This window comes from Vidua macroura, chromosome 8, assembly GCF_024509145.1.
Source record: "Vidua macroura isolate BioBank_ID:100142 chromosome 8, ASM2450914v1, whole genome shotgun sequence".
Taxonomy (NCBI): domain Eukaryota; kingdom Metazoa; phylum Chordata; class Aves; order Passeriformes; family Viduidae; genus Vidua; species Vidua macroura.
The window spans coordinates 22,947,845-22,975,721 of NC_071578.1; the positions used below are offsets into that span (position 1 = coordinate 22,947,845).

Sequence of the window (27,877 nt, forward strand, 5' to 3'; positions counted from 1 at the left end):
AGTAAAAACAGAGAGCACTACATTAATTTTGCCTTTCATAAATAACTATAATGTTTTTCATAAATAGCCAGAGAATAAGAAAATGCAGGTATTCATTAAAATGAATCACTCAAAAATCACTGAAAATTTAATGTCCAGTAGTACCCAATATGGACTGCAAAAATGCTCAAACTGAAATGTCAGATATAAAATAAAACTACCAAAGAGTTCAGGGGTAAAAAAAATAAAACAACTGCTACAATGGTTCAGTCTAAAACCATGTATTATTAAAAAAAAAAAAAAACTGAAAATAAGTTTGTTAAATTAATACCAAAAAATGAGCATTAAAATTTGATTTTAACATGCCTAGAAACATCTCTACAAAACCTTAGTGGAAAGAGCACTAACAGGAGAGAAAAAAAAAAAAAAGGTAAATGGAAGATAAAACCAAAGATTTATATTGAAAGCTAAGACATGTTTTTAAAAGCAAGATCAGTTAACCACTGCAAGTAGATCTCCAGGCAAATGGAAAACTTTGTAACACATCACATCTTAAAAATGAAGTCTAAATATCTTTCTGATCAGAAGACATTTGTTTAAAGCAGAATACTGTATAAACTGTTATATTAAGAAATGTGAGAAAATGACCAGAATAGGCCCTTTGGCTTAAAATCCAGAATCAGTGGTATTTCACAATCTCATTTAGCCTTTTCCCCAGTCTACAACCACAGGAATTTAAAAAATAAACTATTTAAGAAATCCTTAGCTAAGATATCATAGTGTCTTCATGTGCATCTAAAAATTAAATGAAAAAATTGAAATATTTTGACTCTAGTTTTATAATAGATAAATAATCACCAATACTGGTTCAGGAGGAGTTTAATTTTTAGCTTTATTTCATCTTTATAAATTTCCAAAATCAATAAACAATAGAATTGATTTCAACTGATGTTTTCTTAATTTAGCATTCTCAGTTCAAAGAATATCCCTGGTACTCTGTTGCAATTTAATTTTAATGAAGGCAAAGGAAAATAATCCTGAACCTACTTTCAGTCTTTTCTATTTTTGCTTTTATTCTACTCCATTGATTTTATATAAAATGCAATACTTCAATCTACAGGAAAAGTGTAATACTGTAAAAGTGTAATCTGACTTTATACAGAGACTAATAATCTGGTTGATACTAAGAATAGTAAATTTTTTACTTATTGACTTTGATACAAGTTTATGAGTCTTATTTCTCACCTGAATTTCATCATATCAATAAAATGCAAGTCATTGACACCAAATTTCAAATGTAAGGTGGGAAAAATTTGAGCTTAAAATTAAGTTATCAAAGAGCTTTACGAGAATTTAAGTATTGGTGTTATTCAGAATGATTAGTTGCAGTGATGAATGGATATTCTGTAAATAATAGTATACTGATTGTTGACACCAGTATCTACTTCTATTTTTTAAAATCTAAGTCACCCATGAGTGTTGTGACTAATATGATTCTGAATAGCAAACCAGCCATCAGTTATCTGAGTTCAGACACATTACGTCACCTTTTACTCAGAATTAATACTGTTTGACAGTATAAATACAAAAAATATCAAAAGATACTTCATATAATCCATATAATGTTCCTTTAGAATTCCATTTTTATCACAGGAATGGATGGAAACTGAGCTACCTTGGTTGAAAAATGATCTTGCTCAGCAGACATGGAGTGTAATTAAGACAAATTTAAATAATTACATGAAAATAGAAAATCCCTTTGTTTTGAGAAAGTATTAGGCTCAGAATGGTAGCAAGAACACATAGGGCTGATGCAATATCTTTTAGGGTTATCAGCATCAGACTTACATGTCTTAAAGAACCTTACAGGTATCACAGTCTCCAGTAAACTCATGCCATTTCCTGAATTGTAAGAATTGATTACATTATGGATATTGAGCTTGCATGAAATTCACTATTTCAAATGCTTATCAAAGTACAAAACCTGTGAGAAAACAAATCTTCAAATCTCTAAGAAAAGTCATTTCAGCAATGACTTATTCACCATAAAATTGTTCCACTCAAGCTCTGGCCCCTGGTTTTGAGGCCAAATAATTCCCATCACTAGCAGATGAATAAATATGCCACAAGCTAAAAATCTTGCTAAAGAACAGCCTGCTCCACTCCCTGTAATCGCACTAGATTTGATAAGAGTAATAAAAACTTTATGAAAAGTGAGCACGATCTACTACAATGCTACAAATTGCCATTTTAATATTAATCACATTTGTATTTAATACTTTCTCCTATTGAGGCTTGTAGAGGGTACTCTATCACATGTACCTGGTGCTGAACACAGCTGATTGCTTATCTTTGGTTCTTGTTCAGCACCATTTCTGTGCCTCACAAATAAAAGGTAACAATATTGCAATGCTCCATTACAAATTTTCTTCTATACACAGTAATTAGACCTTACAATTCCCTTTGTGAAGCTGGTGTTCTGTCAGGTCTTTGACGATTTAAAAAAAAAAAAAAAAAAAGGGCAGGGGGTGGCACAGAAGAAAGGTGGGACAATGATGTTTGCTACAATGCACCAAGGATCTATAAAAGACTCAAAATGCTTACAAAGTACAGGGAAGGGAGGAAAGCCTGCAGGTATTCATGCTCATGTATATGGGATTTCCCTTTTCGTTTTTCAGTGTTGTTGGATTCCAGCTCTGGTATTTACTGAAGAGAGAGAGCTCTTTTCCTCCTGGTTGCTTAATTAACATGGCACAGTTGGCCCTGTGACTCTGTCAGAAATGACACATGCGTCAAAAGTGGAATGGGTGTCCTTGCTGCAAGGAATTCTATTTTTAAGCAGAAATGACTCATCAACTACTGGGGTGTCCCAAAAGCTACAATTTGTCAAGCTGTCAGGAGAAAAGGGAGGGGGAAAAAAAAGCAAAAGAGGTCACATATTTATTTGTATCTGTAGCTTAAAAAGCAGAGGGATAAGGCTGATTATACGTTTAACTCCACTCTGAAAAGCAATCGTCTATGCAAGCCATGTTTTGGTAACAGCTATATGGTCTGGTATTTTTAAAACCTCGGCTGAGTTATCTCCTCTTTTGGATTATACAGATCTGGGAAATTGTCCAGTAATAAGGAAGAATGCTTCTAGTTCAGTGTGCACAACTAATCTGTCTACAGGGAAAGAAAGCATGGGACAAAATATTTGCAGATGCATTGTCATATGCTTTGGGATGAAACAAAAAATGCAGACATTCATTTGGAAAGAGAAAAAAAAATAAAGAAAGATTCTAACCTGTATATTAATTATACACTGGTGGGGTTTTTCAAAGAATTTTAATTGTAATTTAAGAATATGTTCCTGTAGCAATACTGGAAACACATCAAGCCACATGGTATGAGTTTATGAAAACAGAGAAGTGAAACTGAGGTTTCCTTACACAAACTGACCTTCAAATTATTGTGTAGGTGGTGAAAACCAACACAGGGCAGGCTTCCTGAGAACTTGTTTCCAGTGAAAGTTACCAGAACCTAAGTTATTAAATCTAAGCAAATAAATGCTAATCTAAATATTTTTATCCATATTTCTTAAGTCAGATCTAAGTCATTATGAAAAAATATGTACGTAAGCATAACAGTGTCAATAAGCTTATTTTATTGATGCTCTAGAAACAGTAAATTATTATTCAGAGACAACAATAATTAGTAAATTGTCATTCATGCCAGCAAGCAAGCGCTTCAGATGCTACATAACATGTAGTGCTGAAACACAAATATAATTTTCAAAATAAATATAAATTTAAAAGACTAGCAAACCACAGGAATGAGAAACTGAGATGTTCTATTACAATCATTTTTTATCCATAGTCATGGGTAGAATTTTAAAAAGGACATTGGTTCTGGTTTTTTTTAGATAACAGACATAACTTTTAACACTCTGGTTTCACTGGACTCAGAAACTTGAGTTCATGCAGAGATATGAATTGCATATGGTATCAAAACTAATGCAAGATTTCTGGAAGCAGGGCAGCAGAGGATAAACTCCTGAACTTAAAGCATCGTTTAGAAGTATGATTTTCTAAACATGCCTGATTATGCCTGACATCTGCCTTCAGGTGAACCTTCAGGTGAAAGACCTTACTCTTGCATAAATCAAACTTTGAGATCCTGCTCTACAGAAGCTAATGAAATTTAGAGCAGATGGGAATAATCTTCCCAAAACAGAACTAGAAATCAATGAAGACTGCCAGGAATCAACTAGAAGCAGCTGTCAATTTGCAGTTCTTTTTCAGCCTGATGTTTAACCTGATGCCTTTGGATTTATCAGCACACAAAAGCAGAAACAATTAATTGGAAAAGAAAGATGCAGTTTGGCACACAGGAGGGTTGAATACCAGTGTTATTCAAATGTCCTTTAACAATGGGCACTTGATCGGAGAAAACCTTCCAGGTGAGGCAAAAATCTGCTACAGCCTTTGTCAAGCCACTGCCTTGCCCCTCCTACTTGAAGGAGTTCAGGTATCTCACATGAAGCATAACAGCATACAAAACCAAACCACCCCTCAGAAGAGAGAAAAGAATTTGACTCAAAAGCATATTATAACATCCATGTCCAAACATACATGTTTAAATTTATTTCTTGCCAACAGCTCCAGAGAAAGCAATAAACTCACTTGCCATAAATGCCACTTGTGTCATCTATGGTGTCAGAACGGACTTGGAACACAGTAGGGGGAAAAAGAATATTCTACCTCATGGTAAAAATATTTGTTGTATTTGTTATTCATTTTCAGACAAGAAATAAAATGCTATTGTCTAACACCAAATTCCCAGAAATATTCCTGTATGTCTACACACAGCCTCCAGATTTAAAAGAAAAAAAAAAAAACAAAAAAAAACAAAAAAAAAAAAAAACAAAAAAAAAAACAAAAACAAAACACTCACAGATCAGCCACATTAAATGACCAAAGGCTTATCTAAGTAATCATGGCTTTGAACTGCAAAGCAACATGTTATCAAAACAGAGTCTGCCCTGAGCTAGGATCACTCATCTTCCTTGGGCTTGGATCCATTTGTCTTCTGAGAGTCTCTGAGTTTAAAATACTATCAATAAGAAAATCTCTTACGAAAGATGGTGGTGTTAAATGCTCACTTTTTATCCATGGCATTTTTAGGCAAAAAAAATATTCCTGTAAGACTGAAATTGTATAGACACCCTTGCCACTCTTGCAGGCTTAGATCTTCAGAGCAACCATGTGGTCTTAATTTCCTTCTGGCCACCCAGGCCACACAGTCAGCTTTACATTGCAGAAGACATAACAATCATATATTCCAACATCCTAACAACCAAAATATCACCAAGTATAACTTGCACATGGCCAAATACCAGTGATGCAGGAAATTCCATGATCATCCTATGATTTTTTTTCCGATCCTTTTCCAATATTTCACCACTGTCACAGCTATCAAACTTTCCTTAAGTTCCAAACTAAATCTGCAAAGTCGCAAATTATATAGCTAACAAGCTATACAAATTAGACAACACCTAAATCAGACCTCCATTTCCAATTAATTTGCTCCATTCATTCTTCAAAGAGAGAAACTTGAGAGAGCAGCATGTATTACTCTCCTAAAAAAGTGCTGTCTTAACAATGCGCCAGTGATACAGATTTTTTGCCTATACTGAAATCAGATTTCTGCCAATTAACTAGAAACTGGAGAAGGAAAAACTAATGGCCAAATGTTTAAAAAGAATTAGTACATTCCAACTAACCCTTAAAAAAGAAGGATCTGATTCCTGAAATACAGTACTCTCATTTGTCTAAGAGATGACAAAATTTAAACCATATAAGAATTTGCTTATGAAAAAGTGAGGACTTAGCTATTTAATGATCAGACTCTTAAGCCTGCTATGTTCAGTATAAACACATTAATTTAAGTGACAGATATTTACTTAAAGGCCTATCTAGCAACATTTTCATACAAATAAAGTCAGTAAATATCACTGCACGTACAAAGTTTTGCTCTTTCAGATTACTGACTTATTTTTGGAATAATAAAATTATACAAACTTGAACTCCAGTGATTCCTTAGCATAGCATGCAACTGGCTGCAGCTGGCAAGCAGCTTTGCAGAAAATGACCTGAGTCGAGTAGTTCACTCTAAGCCACCCATGGGCTCTTGCAGTAAAGAAGGTCAGCAGAATTTTCCAGGCTGCTTTATGAAATGTGTCTCCAGCATGAAGACATAGACGCCGTGGAGTGAGACCAGTGAAAGGCACAAAGATGTTAAGGGACTAGAGTCCTGTCATATGAGGAGGGATGAGAGACTCTTTTGTCTGACAAAGGCTTAAAAAAAATCTTACCAATCTATAAATATCTATCTATAAATACCTGAATCTATCTATAAATACCTGAAGGAGCCTCCTTCAGATATTAAGAAAAGAGAGCCAAACTCTACTCAATGGTACTCAGTGACAGTTACTGGGATCTTTTACAAGGCCCAACAATTCAGAAAATTAATCCCACTGGAATTTATCACATCATCAAGGTTGTGCATCACAATTACTAAGAATTTCTGTAGACCATCAAAGAATAAAAACAACACCCAAAAATTTCCCCAGAGCTTGATTTGTTGATTATTATGAAAGGAACTCTATTTTTGTTTGCCATTTTATGTGAAACTCATTCACAGTGTTGCTCATTTAATTCATTTGCAACAATTCATTTTCATTATTGAGCAAACACAAACTACTGGCATTGATTAACAGAAACTTCATTACAGTGGTTTGTCTAGAGAACTCTGAGTATTTCCATATTGCCTAACAACAGACTCTATACCACTAGCAAAAATCAGCATAATCCAATGTTATTTCAACACATACAGAGGAATTCCCTTTATTCATTATTATAATCTCTTAAATAGATTGGAGGAGTTGTGCAGGTAGTGTTTTACAAATTTTATCTGCATATAATTTGCTAAACTCAAGCCCTCTGAACGTGTCATAGAATGAATGCAAACACTGAGCTAAGAGATGGATAGTACATAAATCATGCATCTCATTTTTCAGTATGACTCACTACATCCAGATTTTTTAATAATTCAAGACAACACACGATAGGTGGTTAAGGGACAATGTCTAACAACAAGACTAGGAGACATATAATCATACCTAATCCCTTTGTCCTAGAGAGGCAAGCACATAGTAACACATGGACAATCATTACCAGGTGGTTTTTTGCCTCCACTGTGCCCTGTTTCTTTTGGTTTTTGCCTTATAATAATCATATCACTGCTGTTGCTGGATTTGACTCATAATTAACACCATCTGTGCCTAACAAAGACCTTCAATCATCCTGGTATTCAGTTGCCTGCAGAGGCCATGTATTGAGCTGCACACCCACCTGGCTTCATCTGTAGCATGCTAATGAAAGCAATGAATCTTAGCTATGGACACTTTCCCAGGAAAATCTGCAGAGCAGTGAAGAAAATTAAAGTTCATTGTCACAAATAAGGCTTTCTTCTAGAAATCACTTTTCAATTAAAGCAATAATGGTGTACACTCAGTACTGACTGCAAGCACTGTAAAGATAAAATTAAAATATTTACATCCAAAAATCTTATTTAATGATGTATCAGTTTAAAGGGTATTGACTGAGACTTCATGTACCACAAATTTTGTGATCTGCTGAAAATCATCAGTAGGAACAACTGAAGTTACAATTCTGTTATAATACTAAAAAACAAGCTGCTTCAAAATAAATGGAGCTTAAATATATAAGTGAATTTAACAAGAAATTCACTTATATATTTAAGGTAAATTTTCTTTGAATCAGAAAATTACACCTATCACTCCATTTGACAAGTGAACAGTTAATAAAATCAAGGGAAATTGAAAGGGTTTTTTTTCCCTTTTTATACAAAAAAGAGGTGAGGAGAACACATATAACTGGATTTCCTTCAGCATGGAACAAAAGTTATCAGCTCAAAGAAATGGCCAGAAACTGATGCAGTGTGAACAAAATTAAAATTAGCAAAATATTAACATTTTACAACACCACCAGCTGCATGGAACTGTGGGAGACTTACTTCCCAAGACTGCAGGGAACAATACTGTTTTAATCTACTTGCCAAGACATAGAACCATTGTAATTTTAGCAATTTCAGCAATGGTAAACATAATCTAACAGCATTTCCCTGAACCAGATCCCAGAATTTTAAGTCAACTTTTACATCTCTTAGTCAAGCACCAAAAAAAACCTATATATATATATTAACTCTACTGTGTACTTAGTATGAAGGAATGCTCCTGTAGCAACTTAGTGTGGCTTAATGAGTGTACTAAGACAAACTTTATAAAAATAATTAAAATACTTTTGCATGAGTAGGTTTCACTATAAGCAGGAAAGCTTGAAACAAAGTTAAGTACAATTTAAGTCCTACTTACTTAACTCTTCAAATATGAAGATTGAAGGCTATGTAAAATCTGTACACACTCAAGATACTGGTAAATACATACTTCAGAGTACAGAACCATGAACTGCACAGGATATCCTCAGCAAAATGATATACCACAGCCTTACAACTGGTTACTTGAGGAAAAAAAAAAGAAAATCAATCTTTTACTTTTCTATGTCTTGCAAATTGAAAAGAAATCATACATTCAGAAAACCAAACTGTAACCTGAAAACAATAATAAAATCAAAGCTCAAACTGAACTTTTTCTACAAAGTGATTTCTGATCTTATTAGACTTATTAGATTGCTACTAAACAAGTGGACAAAAGCACCTAGGTTGGAATCATAAAGTCTAACTGTTAGCATAGGTGAGACAGACTTGCTTCACCCTAAATAATAAGGCAACACCCAAAAAATGAACTGAGAGGTACCATAGGAGACTGAAGAAGCACAAGAAAACTGTCTTCCTGAAGGGAATCACAATCCTTTCAAAAAGTCGTCCACATACAGAATAAAACACAAAAATACAATTAATATGTGTCTTTAAAAGTGAACTTTTATGCAGTCAGATATATAGGGGGATACTTTATACATATAATAAAAGTTGGACCAAAGGAAGAATAATGATGCAGTAATCACAATGTCAGCAATAAAGTTGCAACCATGACAAGTGGCTTAACACTTAAAGATGTTTCCATCTTTCTTATAAGAAGTATCTTTTTGTGCTCTCTCTCCTGTCATAGCATTGATGAAAAAGGTATGGAGATATGGAGGGTATGTAGGGTATTTTCTGATAGTTTTAGAAACATATAATGCTTTAAGGAAAGTCACATTTGACTAAGAATAGACACATTTGTGAAAAGCACAAAGGGGATGCCTATGATAATTGTGCCCATTTTTTTGTGATGAAGTATGGTACAGAATCTGAAGTTTGTACCAGAAACAGAATCAGTACAGAAATATTTTACAGCAACACAAAGCTACTTAATTGGCTCTGCTGAGATGTAGGACTAACTGGCATGGAGAATGTTGAAGCTGTACCATTTTCTGAGCTCAGATCTCTCCAAAGAGCAATGCACTGGATGTGCCATTTCATCTGGTACTACTCTGGTAGAGTGATTACCTGGGTAACATAAAAATGATCTTAGTTCACCCTCCTCTCACAGCTGTGACAACCTTCATACTTCAATTCAGCCTTCATACAATTAATCATGACACATGCTTGCTTGAAAAAACTCTATGGTCTTTTCACTCTTCCCTTCAGTATATAATGAAACAGTGTTGTTTTTCCCATCTTTCTTGATGCCCCTTTGGTATGAAGTCATCAGGATTCCTTTGTGGACATACCATCATTGCATCTATAAATCTATAGACAGATTAAGGGTCTTGGATGAATAAATCACTGCCAAGATCTGTTAGACAATTGCTCACACTTGCACTCTTCAGCTTTGGCTTGAAGTCACAATTTTTATAACTCTCCACATAAGAGCCAGTAACAGGTGAGAGTGCATGGCCCAGGCAGAACACACCAGCTCTGGCATGCATTGTTAAGGGAAAGCACACCCTGGTGCATGGCACCACCTCTCTGGTGGGAGCATCAGAGCCTATTGGTCCCACTGATCCTGGGCAAGCTGTAGTCTCTGTTGTTCCAGCTGCTTTGTTGAGGATACCACTAGCATTCCTCTCAGGCTACCTTCATTATTTTCTGTTTGACCAAATTCTCAAAGGAATGACTTTTTCCAAGCATGCACTTGCAGATCTTAAATAGACTGATATACCACTGTATTTGATTCTGCATTGCTGAAATGGGTGTCAGGTCAGCAGAAGAAAATAAAGCAGAATTTTTCCCTTTAGGGATATATCTGAAGTTTTTCTAACATGAATTAATCTACTAAGCATTTACCAAAAAAAAAAAAAAAAAAAAAAAAAAAAAAATTGAAAAGACCAAGATGTGTGTAGAACTAAAGGAGGGTAAGAGGGGAGAAAGAAGGAGAAACTGAAGAGAAAGTGTGTAAGTACAGTATACTAACTTCAGGTTCTTAAATTTAAACTGCAGCACGAGTTAAACATTGACTGAAAACCAAGAGTAATGGGTAGTTAAAACACTTGCTGATCAAGCAGTCAATAAGCTGGTAGCAGTACATGGACTGGGTGGCAAAAGAAAGCTCAAGTGTCCCAGAGACTCTACCATGTTGTGTGCTTTGCTCTCCTTGAGGAAAACAATCAAAGACTCAAAAATGCAGTGCCTAAAATACATCATATATTCCATTAGTTTCACAAAAATCAATTACCCCAACACATAGCTGTAGTTGATCTGAAATTGAAACGTAAGTAAAAACAGGTTTTAATCTATTCCACACTTTTGACCTAGAAATATCAGAAGCTTTGCCACTGTGCTTTAGAAAGTTTTACAAAGGTCTTCAGAAAGGGACCACCTTACATACTTCAGCGCTGACGTATTAAGGAAAAATTGCTAAAATTAACAGAAACACTCATTGCAATGTTAAGAAGGATTGTCCTCACTTCAAGGGAGCTCAAGACAGAATTTGAGTTTTCCCACCACTTGGCTCCTCTTCACAAAGAAAATCTCTGCTTTAGTTATCTGTATTATACTTGACACATCTACAACTTCAAACTTGCACAATACAGAGCTGGCATCCACGTAGCCAAGAATGTCTTTTGCTGGTGCCACTACCTTCCTAAATATCAGGATGTTCAGATGTCAACAATGGAATGTCTGACTTTCTGAGTCACAGAATGACTGTTTTAGAACATTACAGACAGTAGGCAGGCTCACATGGACTGACTCTGGTGTACAATCTTAACTGTTGCAGTAATGGAAAACCTTAAACTAGTTCAGAGAAAAACAGTAAGCATGTCATCATAGACCTTTAAATTGCTATTGATTGTTCAGAATATCACTCTCCCAAAAGAACTGTATTCAAGGAAGAATATTTTTTAAGTCCCTTTTTATTTGTTTCTTCTGTGTTAGGCTACCACTCTGCCTATTACAGCACTGACAGTGCCCAGCTTTATCTGAACACAAGGGTGGAGTATGAACAATATCAGAATGTGGTCTGAGTTACCCTCGTTTGTATCAAATCACCACACAGCCTGGTGAAACTTTCTACTGCCTGGCCAAAACCACAACACTGCATGATAACATCAGAGTAAACCTAAAAAATACTGAGATGCTTTGCAGACTATTAGTACTAGTTCACCTTATCTTGGTAGAAGCCTATCACACTCAGAAACTGGAAATACAGAGATGCAAGATACAATGCTCGTACTGTCTAATTCATGCAGAGGTTTTCAGAAGTGTTCTTGTCAGTCTCCCCAGATGCTTTTTTCCTCCTCCAAACTGCAATTTTCTGACAAATATTTTTAGCCTGTATTTCTTATCCTTGTCTTGATTTGAAAGATTCTACATGCGTAATGAATATAAAAACTGTAATTTTGCAATACTATGTGTAATCTCAATACACAAAATTAGTTTTCCTCTCCATTCTACAGATCCAATGTGACTGTGTTCACTTTAGCTCATATAATATTTTTCCCATTCTTGAGTTAATTTTGTAGAACCTTTGCTATTATAAAGTTCTTTGCACTCAGGCGATGAGACCAAGCACTGATTTGAAGTAGATGAATGGAGAAATTCAGAGATGTATAATTGCTGCAGGAAAGGAGAGAAAGGAAAATGTACTCAAATACTCACTTTGATGAATCTATGAAGTATATTACAAGAGCACCAATACTAAGAGCGAAGACTAAGACAACCTACAAAAGAAAAGAAAAGAGTAATTATTTAACAACATTAACCATTTATTCTTTTACATACAAAAAAAAAGACAACAAAAATAAATCATATGCTAGTTTAATTTCAGCTCTGATTTTCTTTAGAAAATTAGTCCTACTTGAGCTTCAAACATTATATATTATCATAGAAGGCTTTCTTGAATTAAAAAAGAGACAAACAATCTGGCTTTAACAGACCTATTCTTCAGGATTGCTCATTGGTGCATAAACCAAGATTGACCAAACTTCCATTTATGGTTGTGAAACCCACAGGAAAACTGTAAGAATGCACTCCTGTCCATAGAGACTATAGTGAACTTTCAAACAGTTTAAAGCAATATTTGATGCAGCACATCATGACAGTTATGACTTTTGTTGGCAGTCTTAACTGTTAAAGCTACAGATGAGTACTGGAATAAAAATAGCTTGATTCATTACAGGCTTCAGATTTCTTTCTGAAGCTGCTGTATTTTGAACAAGCCTGACTGAGGATCACAGTGCAAGGAGGGGACACACGAGGTTTTCATTCTAAGCAGACGTTCTGAAACGATGTAGACATTCCTCTGCTCCCAGCTATCACTCAATGCTGTAAAGGCAGCATGTGAAGCAAGGTATAATAATTATTACATAACCAAACTCTGAAGTTCTGCATGGCCAATATCAAACATGTACATACCTTCCAATAAAACAGTCATTAGTGTATGGATATTACATAATTACTAGTAATTGTTAAAATAACTATTCAACTGAAAGCATAAATTATTTTTCCTTACTTTGATATCTTGCTGACCATAACATTTTTTATTTTGTGAATGTCTGAAAAAGGGTATTTTGCCTGAGTTCAAGTATCTGATGCATTATCACCTGAACCAGTGAGATTTGTCCATCAAATTCAAGAATCGAAGCATGAAATTAATTGAAATAATATTTTTACCGCCTAAATTTCATATATTGTTAACATCTAGAGTTTAAATTTTCTTTCATTGTGTACAGGTGTTGCAAGATGAAATAAGCTATTAAATTCATATCAACTGGTAGGAGTCTCACCATCACAAGAAATTATAGTGGAGGATAGAACTTGTGGATCATTATCTGACAATATACCCCAAATTATGATTAGCAGTGATCCCAAGGCCCATTTTTTTTAATTAAGATAGTGAGAATCAAATTATTATGCACACTCTACCCTACCTGTTGGAATACTCCAAGCTACATACAGTCATGGTTTCAATCTGAATCAAATCTGCACCATTATTTATTATCAATCCATTTCAAGGAAAGTCTTATTTTTTAAAAAACAGAATTGTAAAGAATGCTGAGTGTTCTGAAAACACAGAGCTTAGAATTCTGGCAAAAATTTTGCTTTTTCCCAAACCAGTTTTAAACACAGCTATTCACTTTCAAATAATTTAAAGTCAAGAATTAGTGGTAACGTTTTACCCTGCTTTCATACTAACAACACCCTCAAAACCACTATTAAATACAGGTATCTCTTAAAAAAAAAGAAAAAGTAAAAAAAACAGCAATCAAAACCAATAAAAAGCAATCAATCTACAAATAGCAGAAGAAAAAAAAAGAAGAAAAAAAACAATCCAAAAAAGCCACAGGACAAAAGAGATTTACCCTATGGCAGGAGCTTTGGGTTGCAGAATGCTGAGATGGCAACTTAATGCTGAAAATGAAGTCTGAAAAACTAAACTTGTAATCCATTTGGGACTCTATAAATACTCTTCACATTCCTTCAAGTTCCACAAAGCATACAAGGACTTTGTAAAACTTAAAGGACTTTTATTTTCCTTTTCACATAGCAAGTCTTGAGTTACAACATCCAGCCATTGCCTCCTACCCAAAGGAGTCCTGTAGAGCAAATCCAGCATAACACTGATTCAGCCTTACATTTCAGTTAAATCCAATCCTTTGTTAATCATCACTGTGCTGCCTAAATGTTATAGAGGACCTGGGTGAGACCTTCCAAAACACTTCAGGCTTTTAAGTGTTCTGTGACAGTTCATGTAACTGCCACTAAAATGCAAGTATCTTTATTTTGCAAGCAGCTTGAGATTCCCATGCTACACCAAAAATTGAGATATGTATGTATGCAAGACTACAACATTACCCTTCTGTAATACATATATAGCTGATTTTAAATCAAGGCTTATTTTCTCTTCTATTGCCTTGAAATACATACCTAACATGATACATAATATCTCAAAGAATCACAGAAAGAGTATCAGAAGAGAATGGAACATTAAACCCCATTTCTTTTTCCTGCTAGCAGAGAAACACATTTTTCCTTTGCTAAGTGACAGAGGAGTTGTGCTGAACTTGAAACTATCAAGTGTGTGGGAAAAGCAGACCCTCAACCAATCAGGTTAAAGGTATACTAAAATTAAAAAAAAAAAAAAAAAACCAAAAAAAAAAAAAAAAAAAAAAAAACAAAGAAATATATTTTAACAGACCCCAAACTCTTGTATGCTACATGAGAATGTCTCAGATGCAGGTTTTTGCTGTATTCCCGTCTAAAGAAAGTGGAGTATAACCTGGTTATTCAGACCCAGGATGACAATTACTGAGTTTGCTCTAGTCTTCCCTAGATTGCTAGAGGAGATAATGTCTATTTTAGAGACCTTATTAGGCTAGAGGGGTGTCACAAACATAGACCCATACCCCAAATTCACAGCAACTAAAATCTGAGGGAGGGAAAAGAATTACTGCCTTTCTTGTTAACTAGGCCATGGCAAGAAGTTTGCTTCCTTTGTTTATTATTTCAATGTATTTGCCAAAACATTGCAATTGCTACTCATCTATTATAACCCTTCTGTACAGAAGGAAAGAATCCTTTAATTTATAATAGCTTGCTGTTTGTATAAGATTGAGAAATGTGAACTCATATGCTAACAGCTATACTGACTAAGCACTTACTAACAAATTAAAAATAAACACCAATCCAATTAAAGGAAAGAGGGGGAAATACATGGAATAGTTGCTGCATATCCCTAAATCTTTCATTAAAAAAGGAACAGAGAAAATCCAGCCCCAGACTTCAACAGAGGTGTAGAATGCCTTTTTGAGGCAAGAGTCAAAGAAACTGCAGATAAAATCCATCTAAGGAAAACTAAAAATGTTTTGACTGATTCCAAGATGCTCTAGAAGAGCTTTGACTGCAGTCAAAATTTAGGCATCCATAATAAATACAAAAAGAAAAGAGAAGGAAAAAAAGGGGAGATTTGATAAGGGTGTAACAGCATAATAATACTTCAGGCAAGCAGCAACTCTGAGAAGCACTGTCCCAAATGAGCTCACCTTTCAGGCCCCAGCCTGTGTAACAAAGGGATAATCCAAGGGGTGGCACTGTTCCCCCTACAACTCCATAACTGCATTATTGAAGAAAAAAGGGGAAAAGAAAAGGCTGGTCCTTTAGACAGGAGGGCTACAGTTAATAATGAAGAGCCATTAAGGGACTCTAAAGCAAGAACTTCAGTCTCTCATACCCTGTAACACTTGAACATTCTGTGAAAGTTGAAACAGAACTCTTTGAAGTTTCAAAGGCAAATTCTTGCTTATACAAGATTAAATTATCCAAACATAATTAATACAAAATAGCAGAGAACTCCAGAGGCAAAGCAGAAAATCAAAAATGAATAATCATCTCTTTTTATTTTCCTCCAAAATTAAGTATTAAAATAGGAAGCATGCAGTGAAAAGGAAAAACTTTCAGAAATCTGTAACTCCTAACACCTCAGAGTATCAGAGAGTTTTTATTTTTTCTGACAACAATCTGTTCTGTACTGTTTTTCAAAAATGTTTCTTTCAAACTCTTATCCTATGGTTAAATTATTCAACTCAAAGGCTACTGTAAGCCTTAGAATCTACTAGGTTTTTAGTTACTAGTATTTTTTGAAATTCACTTAGTTTTCATTTCTACATTCACACAGTAAATTCTATTAATAAGATACTCAGTTTTATCAACTATATTTTTTAAATAAAATTCCATTCATTTTTATATTTATAATTAGTTATGGAGAACACTATTTCCTATATACATAAAGCTAAAACCTCAATGATCCGTTAAACTTTTGTTACACAAACGTTTGCACTACAAAGATGTGAACAGCCTCATGTTTTGATCTAACTTGGATGAAAATTCTCATACCTTAAATATAAACCCCAAATGTACTTTAACCATCAAATAAGAAATCAATTCTAGTTCTTTTATAGACAGACAGAATTTACTTGTCCAGATTTGTTAGGAATGAAAACCGTAAAAATCTAAGGACATGCCTGCTTCAAGTTATATTTCAGAAGTTAGCAATTACTTCTAGCTTGGCAATCCCAGCATTACTTTGCAGACTCTAGGAAATGTACCCACATCTGTGCAACTATTGCAATTTAACAAAAGTAAGACCTTCTAGACCACAGAAGATCCAGAATATTTACCCAAAATTGCCAACTCTTAGCTACTTAGTTAACTTAATTGCTAACTTAGTTACTTAATTGCTAACTCTTAGTTACTAACTCTTAGTTTTGAGCTTGAAGCAATTAAAACACTAAATCCAAACTTTGCAATTTTGATAGCCACATTAAAAACTTTTCAGAAACCCAGACTTGAAAATTTTTTACAAGATTTTACATGCAAGTAATTTCCTTCCAATGACATTTTCTGATTTTGTTTTTTGTTTACTGCTATTACGCAAAAAAAGAGTTAAATAAAAAGTTAATCAGCTATTAAATTTTAATGTAACTAATTTAGTCATCAGCACATAATAAAAACAGTACTGTAAATTTTGAGAGGTTTACAAGATTTTTTGCTATATAAATTGTCCCCTTCAGCAAAGCTCATATAGACTTGCATTTTCCAAGACAAATCTGAGTCTATCCAAAAGAGGAGGTGAAGGGGAGTGAGAAATGACTACCTGATAAACCAGTGGGCAGTAAATTCTCAGTGAACTTCTGTCAGAAAATTCATAGCAAGGATTTAATTTTAAAACTAAAACGCATCAAAGTAGGCCAGCATGAGCTCTGATTGATGACCATGAGTAATCAGAAGACTTGGTTATTGTCCCTAGTCCTACCATTCTTGTGATGTGTGATTTAAGCCTATCACCTGACCTCTTCAGGCTCCCAGCTCTCCCTCTTGCTTTCGTTTGGCAGGAATACTCCATGTCAACGCATTAGGGCAACCCCTCTCTTCACTACAGGTGTTTGCAGTGGATCTTGCACAGCTGAGAGCTCTCCTGAGGCCACAGTCATCACCAAGACCCCAAACAGGACATGGCATCATTGGCAGCAGCACTGCCTATGACAGCAAATGGGCTTTGTACGTTAAAGGGTTTTATTTAAGTAGAAAGATGCCAATAACTCTAAGATAAACTTTTTGCCAATTTTTCTGGAGCTATATTTTTGGCACCATTAAGTTACTACCCAGTATAATAAGTTTTTAATTTATTACTAAAACTAAAATTTTGTACTTATGGTAAATATATCTTTAAAAATACAGTTCATATGTAATGCATCTCTTTTTACAGACTTGAATAACATTGATAAGAAATACAGAAACAACATTTCTGGGACAGAAAACAGATACAGCAAACAGAGAAGAGTTACAAAAAAAAAAAAAAACAAAAAAAACCTGGCACATATTTATTTCCCAAATATCAAATTTATGCATCAGAGCAGTAATTTGGGAATATTTGAAAGGTACAAATAAAAGCCATGATAAAGGCCTGAATCACTGCGAGCTTGCCTAACTACTCATGACTGTAGTAAGTAACTGATGTAATAGGTCACTGGGAATAGAATATGAAACATCTCTGAATGAAACCACACTAAGAAGAATTAGCAAATTCAGTCTTCCTGACACAAGCTCTGCTTTCTTCTCTCTCCAATAAAAGATTCAGCTGTCTTACACAGACTTGAACAGACTATCTCTCATTTCAGCAGACTGCTTATTATAAGGAATGCTGTGAAATCTAAAGTAAGGAATTATCAGAGTAGACATCAGACACAGAAATATGAAAGATAAAACCAGAAATTAAACAAAAAAAAAAAAAAGAGTACCCTTACATACTTTTCCACACACAGTTCCAATGTGATTTGAAGAAAAAATTTTAGAAGCAAGTATTTTTGCTGTTCTGTACATGCTTCAATATATGCTACTATTTCAGCTTCATTTTGCTTTCTTGATACAGATAGGGTTTTTTTCCTTAACTTTCTACTGACATATTGATAATAAAATGAAAATTTCTGTTACATTCATAAGTGTGAAAAGACTGAGATTTTCTAATTAGTGAATAAATACAAGACAAAAAGTCCCATCTGTTAATGGTGCTCTGTAGCTTGAAGTTAATTAGGTTTGCTGGTAGAGTGCCTGGTAATATGACCAATTAAAATACATGCAACTTTTCCAATTCAGTATCATTAGTCAAAAAAAATAGCAGTACTTTCTATCAAAATGTACCATTTTCTAGAGCTAAGTGGATGGCATTATATGTCTGTAAATATCTGTGCATGCACATTTGAGGGGCTTTTCTACTCCTCAACCAAAAAGGTTCTTCCTCCTGATTACCTAGCAGTCACCCAAATTAAGGTCAAATTCACTCTTTGTACACTGGCAGAAGAATAGCTCTCACAGATTTCCAGTGGATGCGTGGCTGGCTCTACAACCACGCTGAGCAAAAGCGTTTTGTTGATGACCATCACCCTCCAACTACTGCGGGTGCCAATGCTCTCCTTTCCAAGCTCCTCACTGTCCCACTGCAGAGAAGGGCTGCTAATAAGGCTACTGGCATGTTGCTTTAGAGAAACCAGTGATGAACTGTCAGTCAGATCCTGCAGAAATGAAAACCAACCAGCTCAATTGCAGAACTGCGCAAAGGCCAAAGAACCCGGGCAGGGTCCCCCTGTCACATACTGCACTGCACCAGAGCAGCACTCGTACTGGTGGCTGATTATTCACAGCCCCGTGCCCATTGCTCAGCCCAAGAAAGCCTCTGGGTATTGTGTCAGACCTTGAAACACAGCATGTGGTCATTAATTTTTTCTCTGTTTCTCTGTTATTATGCTTCAGTTGTAACAAAAGGGGGTTTATCTCCCCATGAAGAATTGGAACCAGGTAACTTCAGCTGGAACACTTTGTTCTAACAATACTTTGGCCTACCTCTGGCTAACAAAGTGATCAAGGGGAGGTGAAGAAGCAAGCTGCACTTTTTGGTATAGTGCCTACATTTAAAAAAATCTCCACCTGTGCATGAAACATCTTGGAAAACACAAAAGTGCACTAATTCCTGGACAGAAAAAAAGACAAGATAGTACCCCAAAATCACAATCAAATTCTTTATAGTTAATTTATAAACTAATCTAAATACATGATGGTGAAACATCTGGGAAATGAATCAACTTATATGAAATAAATATATTTACCAGTAAAATGTAATGTAGTCATTTGCCAACCCACCCCTGTATCTGGAATACTGCAGTACAGAACTGAAAAATCAATAAACTACAAAAAAAAAAAAAAACAAACTGGAAAACATTGTCTTTTTTAATTAAGTAATTATCTATTTCTTTAAAAATATTTGTTTAAAAACTAAAAAATATTAAACAATAATAACAAAAATTTTAAAAACCCACAAAACCAAACAAAACCACAAAAACTAATTTCACAGTTCTTGTCCTTACTTCAATATACCATACTCCTCATCAGTTACCATTCACAGTTTTATAACTGACAACAAAATAGGAGAACATCCAAGAAACTGTCAAAGAAAATACAAGACAGAAACCAAAGAATAGTGGTAAAAATACCAGAAAAAAAGTAATACTGTTGGGTAAACAAAATTCTGTGTCTTCAAAATGCTAAAATCAGGAAGATAGGTCTGAAGTAAAGGGTTTGAGGTAAGGAAACCACTCAAACAAGTTCTCAAGAAAAAAATGCAGTCCAAAATGTGGACCTCCTGAGAATGTAGGCCTCTTCCTCCAATTCACACTGCATTTGTGCAATATTATACATATTAACAGTACTGTTAAAGGGAGCTCAAGCTTTACTGCTATGTCATAAGAAATTACTGAAAGGAAGTACATTTCTTTGTGAATGAATCACTTTAAGGATGACATTCAATGAATTATTTACCTTATACATTCAAAATTAATACTAGACTGTATGGCAGACAAAAGGAATCCTCACATTCCTCAGTTATTTTGACATTAGTCTGACATGCAACCTACACAACAGACAGTCATGCCAATAAATGTTCAAAGAAGAATTAGAGAAAGAGGTTACTCCCCCTTGCTAAGGTTTTATAATGGAATAAATTGGTAAATTTTCAGACTTTCTGCTACTATTCCTAAAATTTGAAATACCAGAACTCCACAAACACAGAAACAATTAACCTCCCATTTGAACTGTTTAGGTTCTTAGCCACAAGAGCTCACACATACAGCAAAGGCAGATACAGCTGTGGACATATTTGAAAAACTGAAAGCTCTTGGCTTCAGCAAAGCCTACTAAATTTTCATTCAAGAAAAAGACTGAATCAAGAATGCTGAATCATTCAGCAGCACACGACAGAGCATTTGAATGCTTGTCAAAGAATGTATTTTAAAACATTATGAAAACAAGACACAGAAGGGAAAAAGACTCACTGCTAAATGCATCTGACAGGCTGCAAAAAGCGTTTGCTGTTGCAGTACTAACATCACAGCTCTCATCTTCCATGTACTATTACCTAATGTGGGTTTTCTCTTGAACCTTTTGTAATATAGTATAATAAATATAATTTAGCACTTCTATTTCCAGACCAAACATAGAGTATAACAATTTCTGATACTGGCAAATACGTTGGTCAACTTCTACTGTAAGTCTAGAAAAACCCATAAGTGTTTCATAGACTTTTAAAGAGAGGTATCCATCAACATGACTTTTTTAATTGGGACCACTAAACCTTCAGCCATTCACACGAGGATGTTCAGGAGCTCACTGCTCCTCAAGTCATGTTCTCTGCTCAGCGATTTGGCACAGCTTAATTTCAACTATATTAGATGCTTTCTGTGACAATTAACAGGGATATTAAGCACAGGACCATCAATGAGGAAAATGAACAAAAGGAAACCATGTTAGGTAGGAAGGGGGGAAACTTGGTGATGAAGCTAAAGAGCACAGTATTTTTGAAAGTCATCTTTTTAAGCATCTTTTTCCTCCTTTTTATCTGCCATTGTTTGTCCTTCTGTCATTTTGCCAAAATTGATAGCTTTGACTGATAGCCGCAGAAAATCTCTCTCATACCAATCTGCTTTGAAGATGAAAAAATTGACTTTTTTATCACTAGGAATAAATCTAAACCTACTTAATCATCCAGCTATACATGAGAATTCGTGAATACAAAAAGCTGCCTTTAATTAGTGTACAAAAGAAAACTATAGAGAGCAAGACTGAGCATTGAAAATTGTAGCACTCACTAAATTTTAGTCATTTTAGTGATTTAGTTTTAAGAAGTCTGATAGCTCTAAATAAAGGCATAAACCTCAACAGTTTTACAGAGGCTATGAAAAAACATAATTCTTATCAGACCTCTCAATTTCCCACAGCAACAAAAAAAGAGACAATGTGAACTCTTCTGGTTTTTAGACTAATTTGAACTGAAAAGCCTCCCAATTAATTATTTGATATAGACATTGATCATGAGATGTGAGTTCCTCACATAATTAGAAAATAAAATTTAGCAATTTTAAGGAAGCAGCTAAACCTAAAGTAGACTGTTCAGGGTTGTGGTGATCTTGGTTGATGGGTAAGCATTCACTCACAGTAAGAAAGCCATTTTCAGTGGGCTTTGGAGTAACATGGAACAAACATTCATATAGTTGTTTCTGCAATTTGAAAAAAACATGAATACATATTTTCCTTTTATCTTGGGTAAAATCTGCACAAGCATAATTATATGCTACTATAGATCAAATCTTGATTCACAGTTTGGTGCAAGACTGCACTGATATGCAGACCTTGATATTTCAGAGAAAGGCAAGGAGGCCTTTAATACCAACAAATACAGGCACTGGTGACTTCCATACTGTAATTGTCAAGGTGATGGCATGTTTGTGAATATTTTTAATCTGGAATGATGATTCAACATTATCTACCAAATGATAGGAAATTCACATGAGGTATGAAATTAAATCAGTGATTTGCAACTATCACTAAAGACAAATGCAGAAAACAAATGATGCAGCAAGCAAATATAAAAGCTATTTTACACAACAAACCTTTGCTTGCAGTGATTTTTTTTTTCTCAGTGGTCAGATGGAAAGACTAGTTTCTCTGTTAGGATGCGAAGACTGATTTATTCAGCCAACCTGCTCCCTGCAGAGGAGTTTTTCTGTTTTGCTATGTAGTTATTATTCTAAAACTGAAAGCTTTATTGTGAACCTTTTTCTGTGTGTTTTGAAGATGGCCAAAGGTTTGCAGAATCAACTTCAAATGTAACTCTCTAACAGCCTTGTATAGTACCCTTACTTTTAAAAAAATACCACAGTGACCACTAAATAAGGCTTTGAACCCAACTGTTACCTCAGCAGACTTCTTCTATTGCTAGTGACAATATTGTCAGGTCCTTTAACTTCCACCTTCTGGTGTCATGGCTTTTGTTATTCTTTTTATATAACATGAAGAGTTTAATTAAAAAAACACAACAAACAATGCTCTCAAAGTCCTCCTTTCCTCTGGGTCCACAGTCTTTGAATCTTTATCTGGCTTTGCTAGCCTACAGTATTTCTCATCAGCATCTTTATTTTTCATGTGGAAATCATCTTGAGGGTAGAGACCTAGGAAATTGCCTGCCTTCTCACCTGCTTTATAGGGTCCTTTATAAAGGTCTAAGAATGAAAGGCCACCAATTTTTATTATGGTGTGGTCTTATTCACAGGCATAAAAGAGGGTGGAGAACGAGGACCAATCCAGCTTATGTTCTGTCTCATAAATGTCAGCTGGTACATAATTTTTCCCTTTTCTGCATGCTTGATTCAACCTAGCTATAGTCTCTTTCCAAGGCACTTCTGAAAACCACCAAAAAAACAAAATTGGAAAAACTACCAGGCAATCACATACCTGTCACGATGAAAGAGATCTATAAGAGATATTACTATGACTCCATGTCTTTATGTTAATATGCAGTTTTAGTTCACATTTTAACAACTTTACAGAATGGGCAGAATTTGAAAGTACACAATGGATTTGATGTTTTTTTTAAAGTATTGCAAGACAAGAATTATATTTTTCATGAGCTATAAAAAACATCCAGTAGCAAACCTTGTGAAAGACAAAGTGGCTTTTTCTCAGTAAGTACTGCAGAACCCATCTGAGATTCCTTTAAGGTAAATTATGCCATTGAAGTGTAAACCCTTTTCTTTTTTCTTTTAATGTGCTTTCCTTCCCTGCCTCCTGAAACTCTACTTACTATTGAGCTCCTACAGAGATTCAGTCTGATGTTGCTTTATTGAAAAGCCATTTTATTTTAAAATAGGTCACCTTTCTAGAATCTATTCTTAAACAGAAAGTTTGAAAAGCAGATGTCAATGAAATTACCTTTTTAACACATCTCTATCTGTAACAAGAGTTAATGTCTTTAGCCTGGGACGAGAAGTTTCTCTCTTCCAGCTGCAGGCCCAGCTGCTTTCCTCCACTGTGCTACATCCACTTCTCTGATGCTCAGCCTCCCCTAAAGACACTGTTCTTGTCAAGTAAAGGGAAAGTTGGCAGGTAAAAGAGAAAACTGTCAGGGTGGGTGAGTGGTCTATTTTGGTTTTCTATCAAATCAAAATCTCATCAACCCCTGGGTTTTTTCAGTGACTTCCTCCCTCCTCTGAACCAGTTCACAGCACTTACAGCCCCACGCACAGGACCAAAAAGTGAGAAAAAACAAGAAAATTATTAAAAGTAGTCCAATGACACTTAAAAATGGCAATAACACTTGAAAAGTGCTTATACCAAATCTGAAAATGAGAAATATTTATACTGCAGTGATGACACTGCACAAGAACGAACACTGTCAAGTCCTAATACTAACAAATAATTTGTTTTCTCAATAGCTTGGCTGACATGCTTCCTTTCTGACTCTCAGGCAGAGCTGGAAGATAGAGCTTTCAGCATTCATAATTTCAAACACTAAGTTAAAATTCCATTTGCTGATTGCCTAAAACCCCAGAATACCTCTCTGCTCTGATCAATCTTACGACAAAGACCCAAAAGTGTGCCTAAGCAGACTGCTGACTCTGAAAGAAAGTCCATGCACTGATTCATTAATGTGACTGCCAGCAGCACTGACACATCCCTTGGAGATAACTTGCTGAAGCAGTGTCTCAATCCATAGTTTGGTTTCTTGTCATGGTTACAGGTATATTAGACACAAGAAGACCAAGCACACACTCATATGTGCTTACAGAACTGAAATTAAAGCTGCAGCTCTCTCTTAACTATAAGAGCTACAGTAGGATGTCACTAGTGACAATACCATGCTGCAGGGCTATTCCACAACATAAAACATGGGCATGAGGAAAGGCTGCTGTGGATGAGCAGAGGTTTTGTTAGAACAGGTGACACAGAGTTTGCACAGACACTCTGTCAGAGACAGGATAAGATATAAGCTGCACAGCAATCAAACAAACTATCTTATTTTTGTACCAGTTCTTGAGTGAATTCGAAACAAATGACCACTGTATTGAATAAATAGAGCACCTGTTTGTTGCAGTTCATGTTTCATTAAGTTATTGTTAAATGGTTCATTCTATTATCCTCCCATGCTTTCCCCAAGTTGGTTTTTCCCTAAGTTGTACCCTCCCTTAAAGCTGTCCCTCAAGCAATTCCTCTTCCTTTGCTCTAGTCCCTTCCCTGCCTGTCAAGGCAGCCCTGCCCCTTTTTCCTGAATGTTCCTCGTCACTCATCCCCTGGGCCAATCCCCAATTTCAACAGCCATTTGGAATTCCCCTCACCCATGATGCCCCATTGGCCCATGTGCCTTTCCTTCTCCTCCCCCTAGCCTGACTGGTCCCACATCATTGATGTAATCCCCTTGCTCCACCCTTGAAGTTTCCCTATTGGTTGCTTTTTTGTCTCCACCCCCTGGTTTGTAGCTGTATTTAAGCCCTGGCACAGAAGCGCTTGGGGCTCTTCTGCCTTACCCTCTTCACTTAGAATAAACCTTTTCTGTGGAACCTCAAGACAAAAAGCCTCCTCCTTCGCCTGGTCCCTGCCATGGCTGTAACAGCGTGCACTGTAGAGCTTGCAGCTCTTCCAGTTCAGCTGTGGGCAAACCCCAGCCCCAGCTGTTCCCCACTCCTGTCGTGGCTACCAGAGCATTGAGAGCTAGCCTGGGTTCTGGGGGGCTTCGGCCCCTCTTTGCATTTTGTTAACTCTGACCACTTCACATACCAAGAAATGAAGAATGTCTTAATACATTCATCATATACATTGTATATGACAACTAAATCAACTTAACCTTGGGGAAATTTTCAGAAAGCTGTGTTTATGTTTGTTACCACAGTATTTCAAGAAATAGTCAATGAATTAAACAATGTATCAGTGGAAATTTACATAGATAACAGTTTCATCAAAGATAGGAATTCCATCCTCTGCAGACCATTGGCTGTTCTGAAGACACTTTTTTTTTTTTTTTTTTTTTTTTTTTTTTTTTTTTTTTTTTTTTTACTTTTATCCATTTAAAATCAGATTCAGGTGGTAAATCTCAACTTTGGAACATAAGAACTTTCACTGTTATGGCCCTAACTTCTCTAATTGGAGATATTCTATTTTGTATAAGTAATTGAACATCCTTGGAAAGGGGAAGATGCTACATTTCCCACAACCAAGATAGTCTCTGCTCCTGTGTCCTTTTAAATTTGAGTGATTGTTTCAAGTAATACAATTTCTAGGGTTTTTCTTACATATTGCTATCTTAACAGTTTAGTGGGGTCTTTGGGGAGGGGGGGTTGGGGTTTTTTCTTGGTTTTTGGGGGAATTTTTGGTTTTGGTGGGTTTTTTTTTTAGTTCACAGCTCTGTTCATTTAGTGATTTTTGGAAATGAGCACTATTACTTTTTGCCAAAGAAAATTAAATACTGACATTGTGCTGAGGCTAGCAAATTATGTAGAACTTCATTTCTACAAAGCAAATTGCAACAAAACTGCCAAAAACCTAACAGTGATCCATTACACATGAAAAGACAGTCAGCTTAAGGCCAGGCCCCTTTATTATGCAACAAATTGAGATTTAGCTGGTTACTGGGTTTGAATTTTTGTGGCTACTTTACAGTTTTATTTTATGATATATTTCTTCCATTGAAGAAGATTTATTAAATAAATCCAATTGCTCCAGGAAAAAAAAAATCCTCAAAGTTTACACTTTAAAGATGACAAACTGTGAAATTCATAGACTAGTGTAATACCTTCACTACTAAATAACCCTTATTTTCCTGACAATCCAAAAGTTTCTGCAAGGAAGAAAGAAAAAAAAATAAAGGGGGGAGAGGGAGAATGGGGCCTGTACTACAAGGGGTAATGGCTTTAAACTGAAAGACAGCTTATTTAGATAAGATACAAGGAAAAAATTCTCTACTTTGATGGTGGTGAGACAAAGGAAAAGATTGCACAGAGAAGTTGTGGATGCCCCATCTCTGAAAGCATTCAAGATTTGACCGGAAGGCTCTTCGAAAACCTGGTCTAATGAAAGATGTCCCTGCCCATGGTAGCAGGGATGGAACTAGATGATCTTCAAAGGATCCAGCATACTCAAGCCATTCTGTGATTATAAAAGTTCATTATTTCCCACTAGTTATAAAATCATAGTAGTAAAAAAAAAGCTTTACTGGGAAAAAAGCTCAAATGGAATCAGTTAGCTACTAAACTTGGCCAAGAGGCAAGACAAAAGCACTGTAACCAAAGGTATAAAACCAGGAGTTTATTATCATAATTTTAAATAGCAATTATCATCATAACTTTAAATAGTTCTCATTACTTTGGGGAGATTTTTTGGTTCTTTTTTAAGACCAATGAGTATATCTTGTTATGAAGAAGTGGGAGTGCATGCCACAGTTCACTCCATTTTCTCTGTCTGTATCCAGTTAACTACTGAACACCCTGGGTTTCTGTCAGCCTCTCTAGAGTCTGGATGCACAGATAGACTGGGGAATGGCTTGAGAGCAGTGCCATGGAAAGAGACCTGGGGCTCCTGGTCGATGGCCAGTTGAATGTGAGTCAGCAGTGCCCTGTCCTGGGAGGCACCAGGGACAGCATGGCCAGCCAGGCAAGGGAGGGGATTGTCCCACTCTCCTCTGCCTCACCTCGAGTGCTGGGGGCAGTTTTGGGCACCAAAACATAAAAAAGACATTGAGCAGTTAGAGGGAGTCCAAAGGAGGCCACGAGGGGTGAAGGGCTTGGAGGAAGCTGAATGAGGAGGAGCTCAGGCCCCTTGGTCTGTTCAGCCTGGACAAGAGAGACTGAGGGCAGACCTCACTGCAGTTACAACTTCCCGGTGAGGGGAAGAGGAGGGGCAGGCACTGATCTCTGCTCTGTGGTGACAGTGACAGGATCTGAGGAAATGGCCTGAAGCTGAGTCAGGCGAGGTTTAGGTTGGATATCAGGAAAAGGTTCTTCACCAGAGGGTGGCTGGGCACTGG

The 27,877-nt window shown here is 35.9% G+C and overlaps 1 protein-coding gene across 8 annotated transcripts in view; it reads right to left on the reverse strand.

Annotated features, from left to right (window-relative positions):
* Positions 1–27,877, reverse strand: part of KCNMA1 (potassium calcium-activated channel subfamily M alpha 1) — a 426,357-nt gene that overhangs the window by 219,808 nt on the left and 178,672 nt on the right. For all 8 annotated transcript variants that reach the window (XM_053983344.1, XM_053983342.1, XM_053983341.1 and 5 more), the window contains exon 3: positions 12,142–12,203. In XM_053983344.1, coding sequence (XP_053839319.1) covers positions 12,142–12,203 — 62 coding nt within the window. The remainder of the gene's footprint in view (positions 1–12,141; positions 12,204–27,877) is intronic.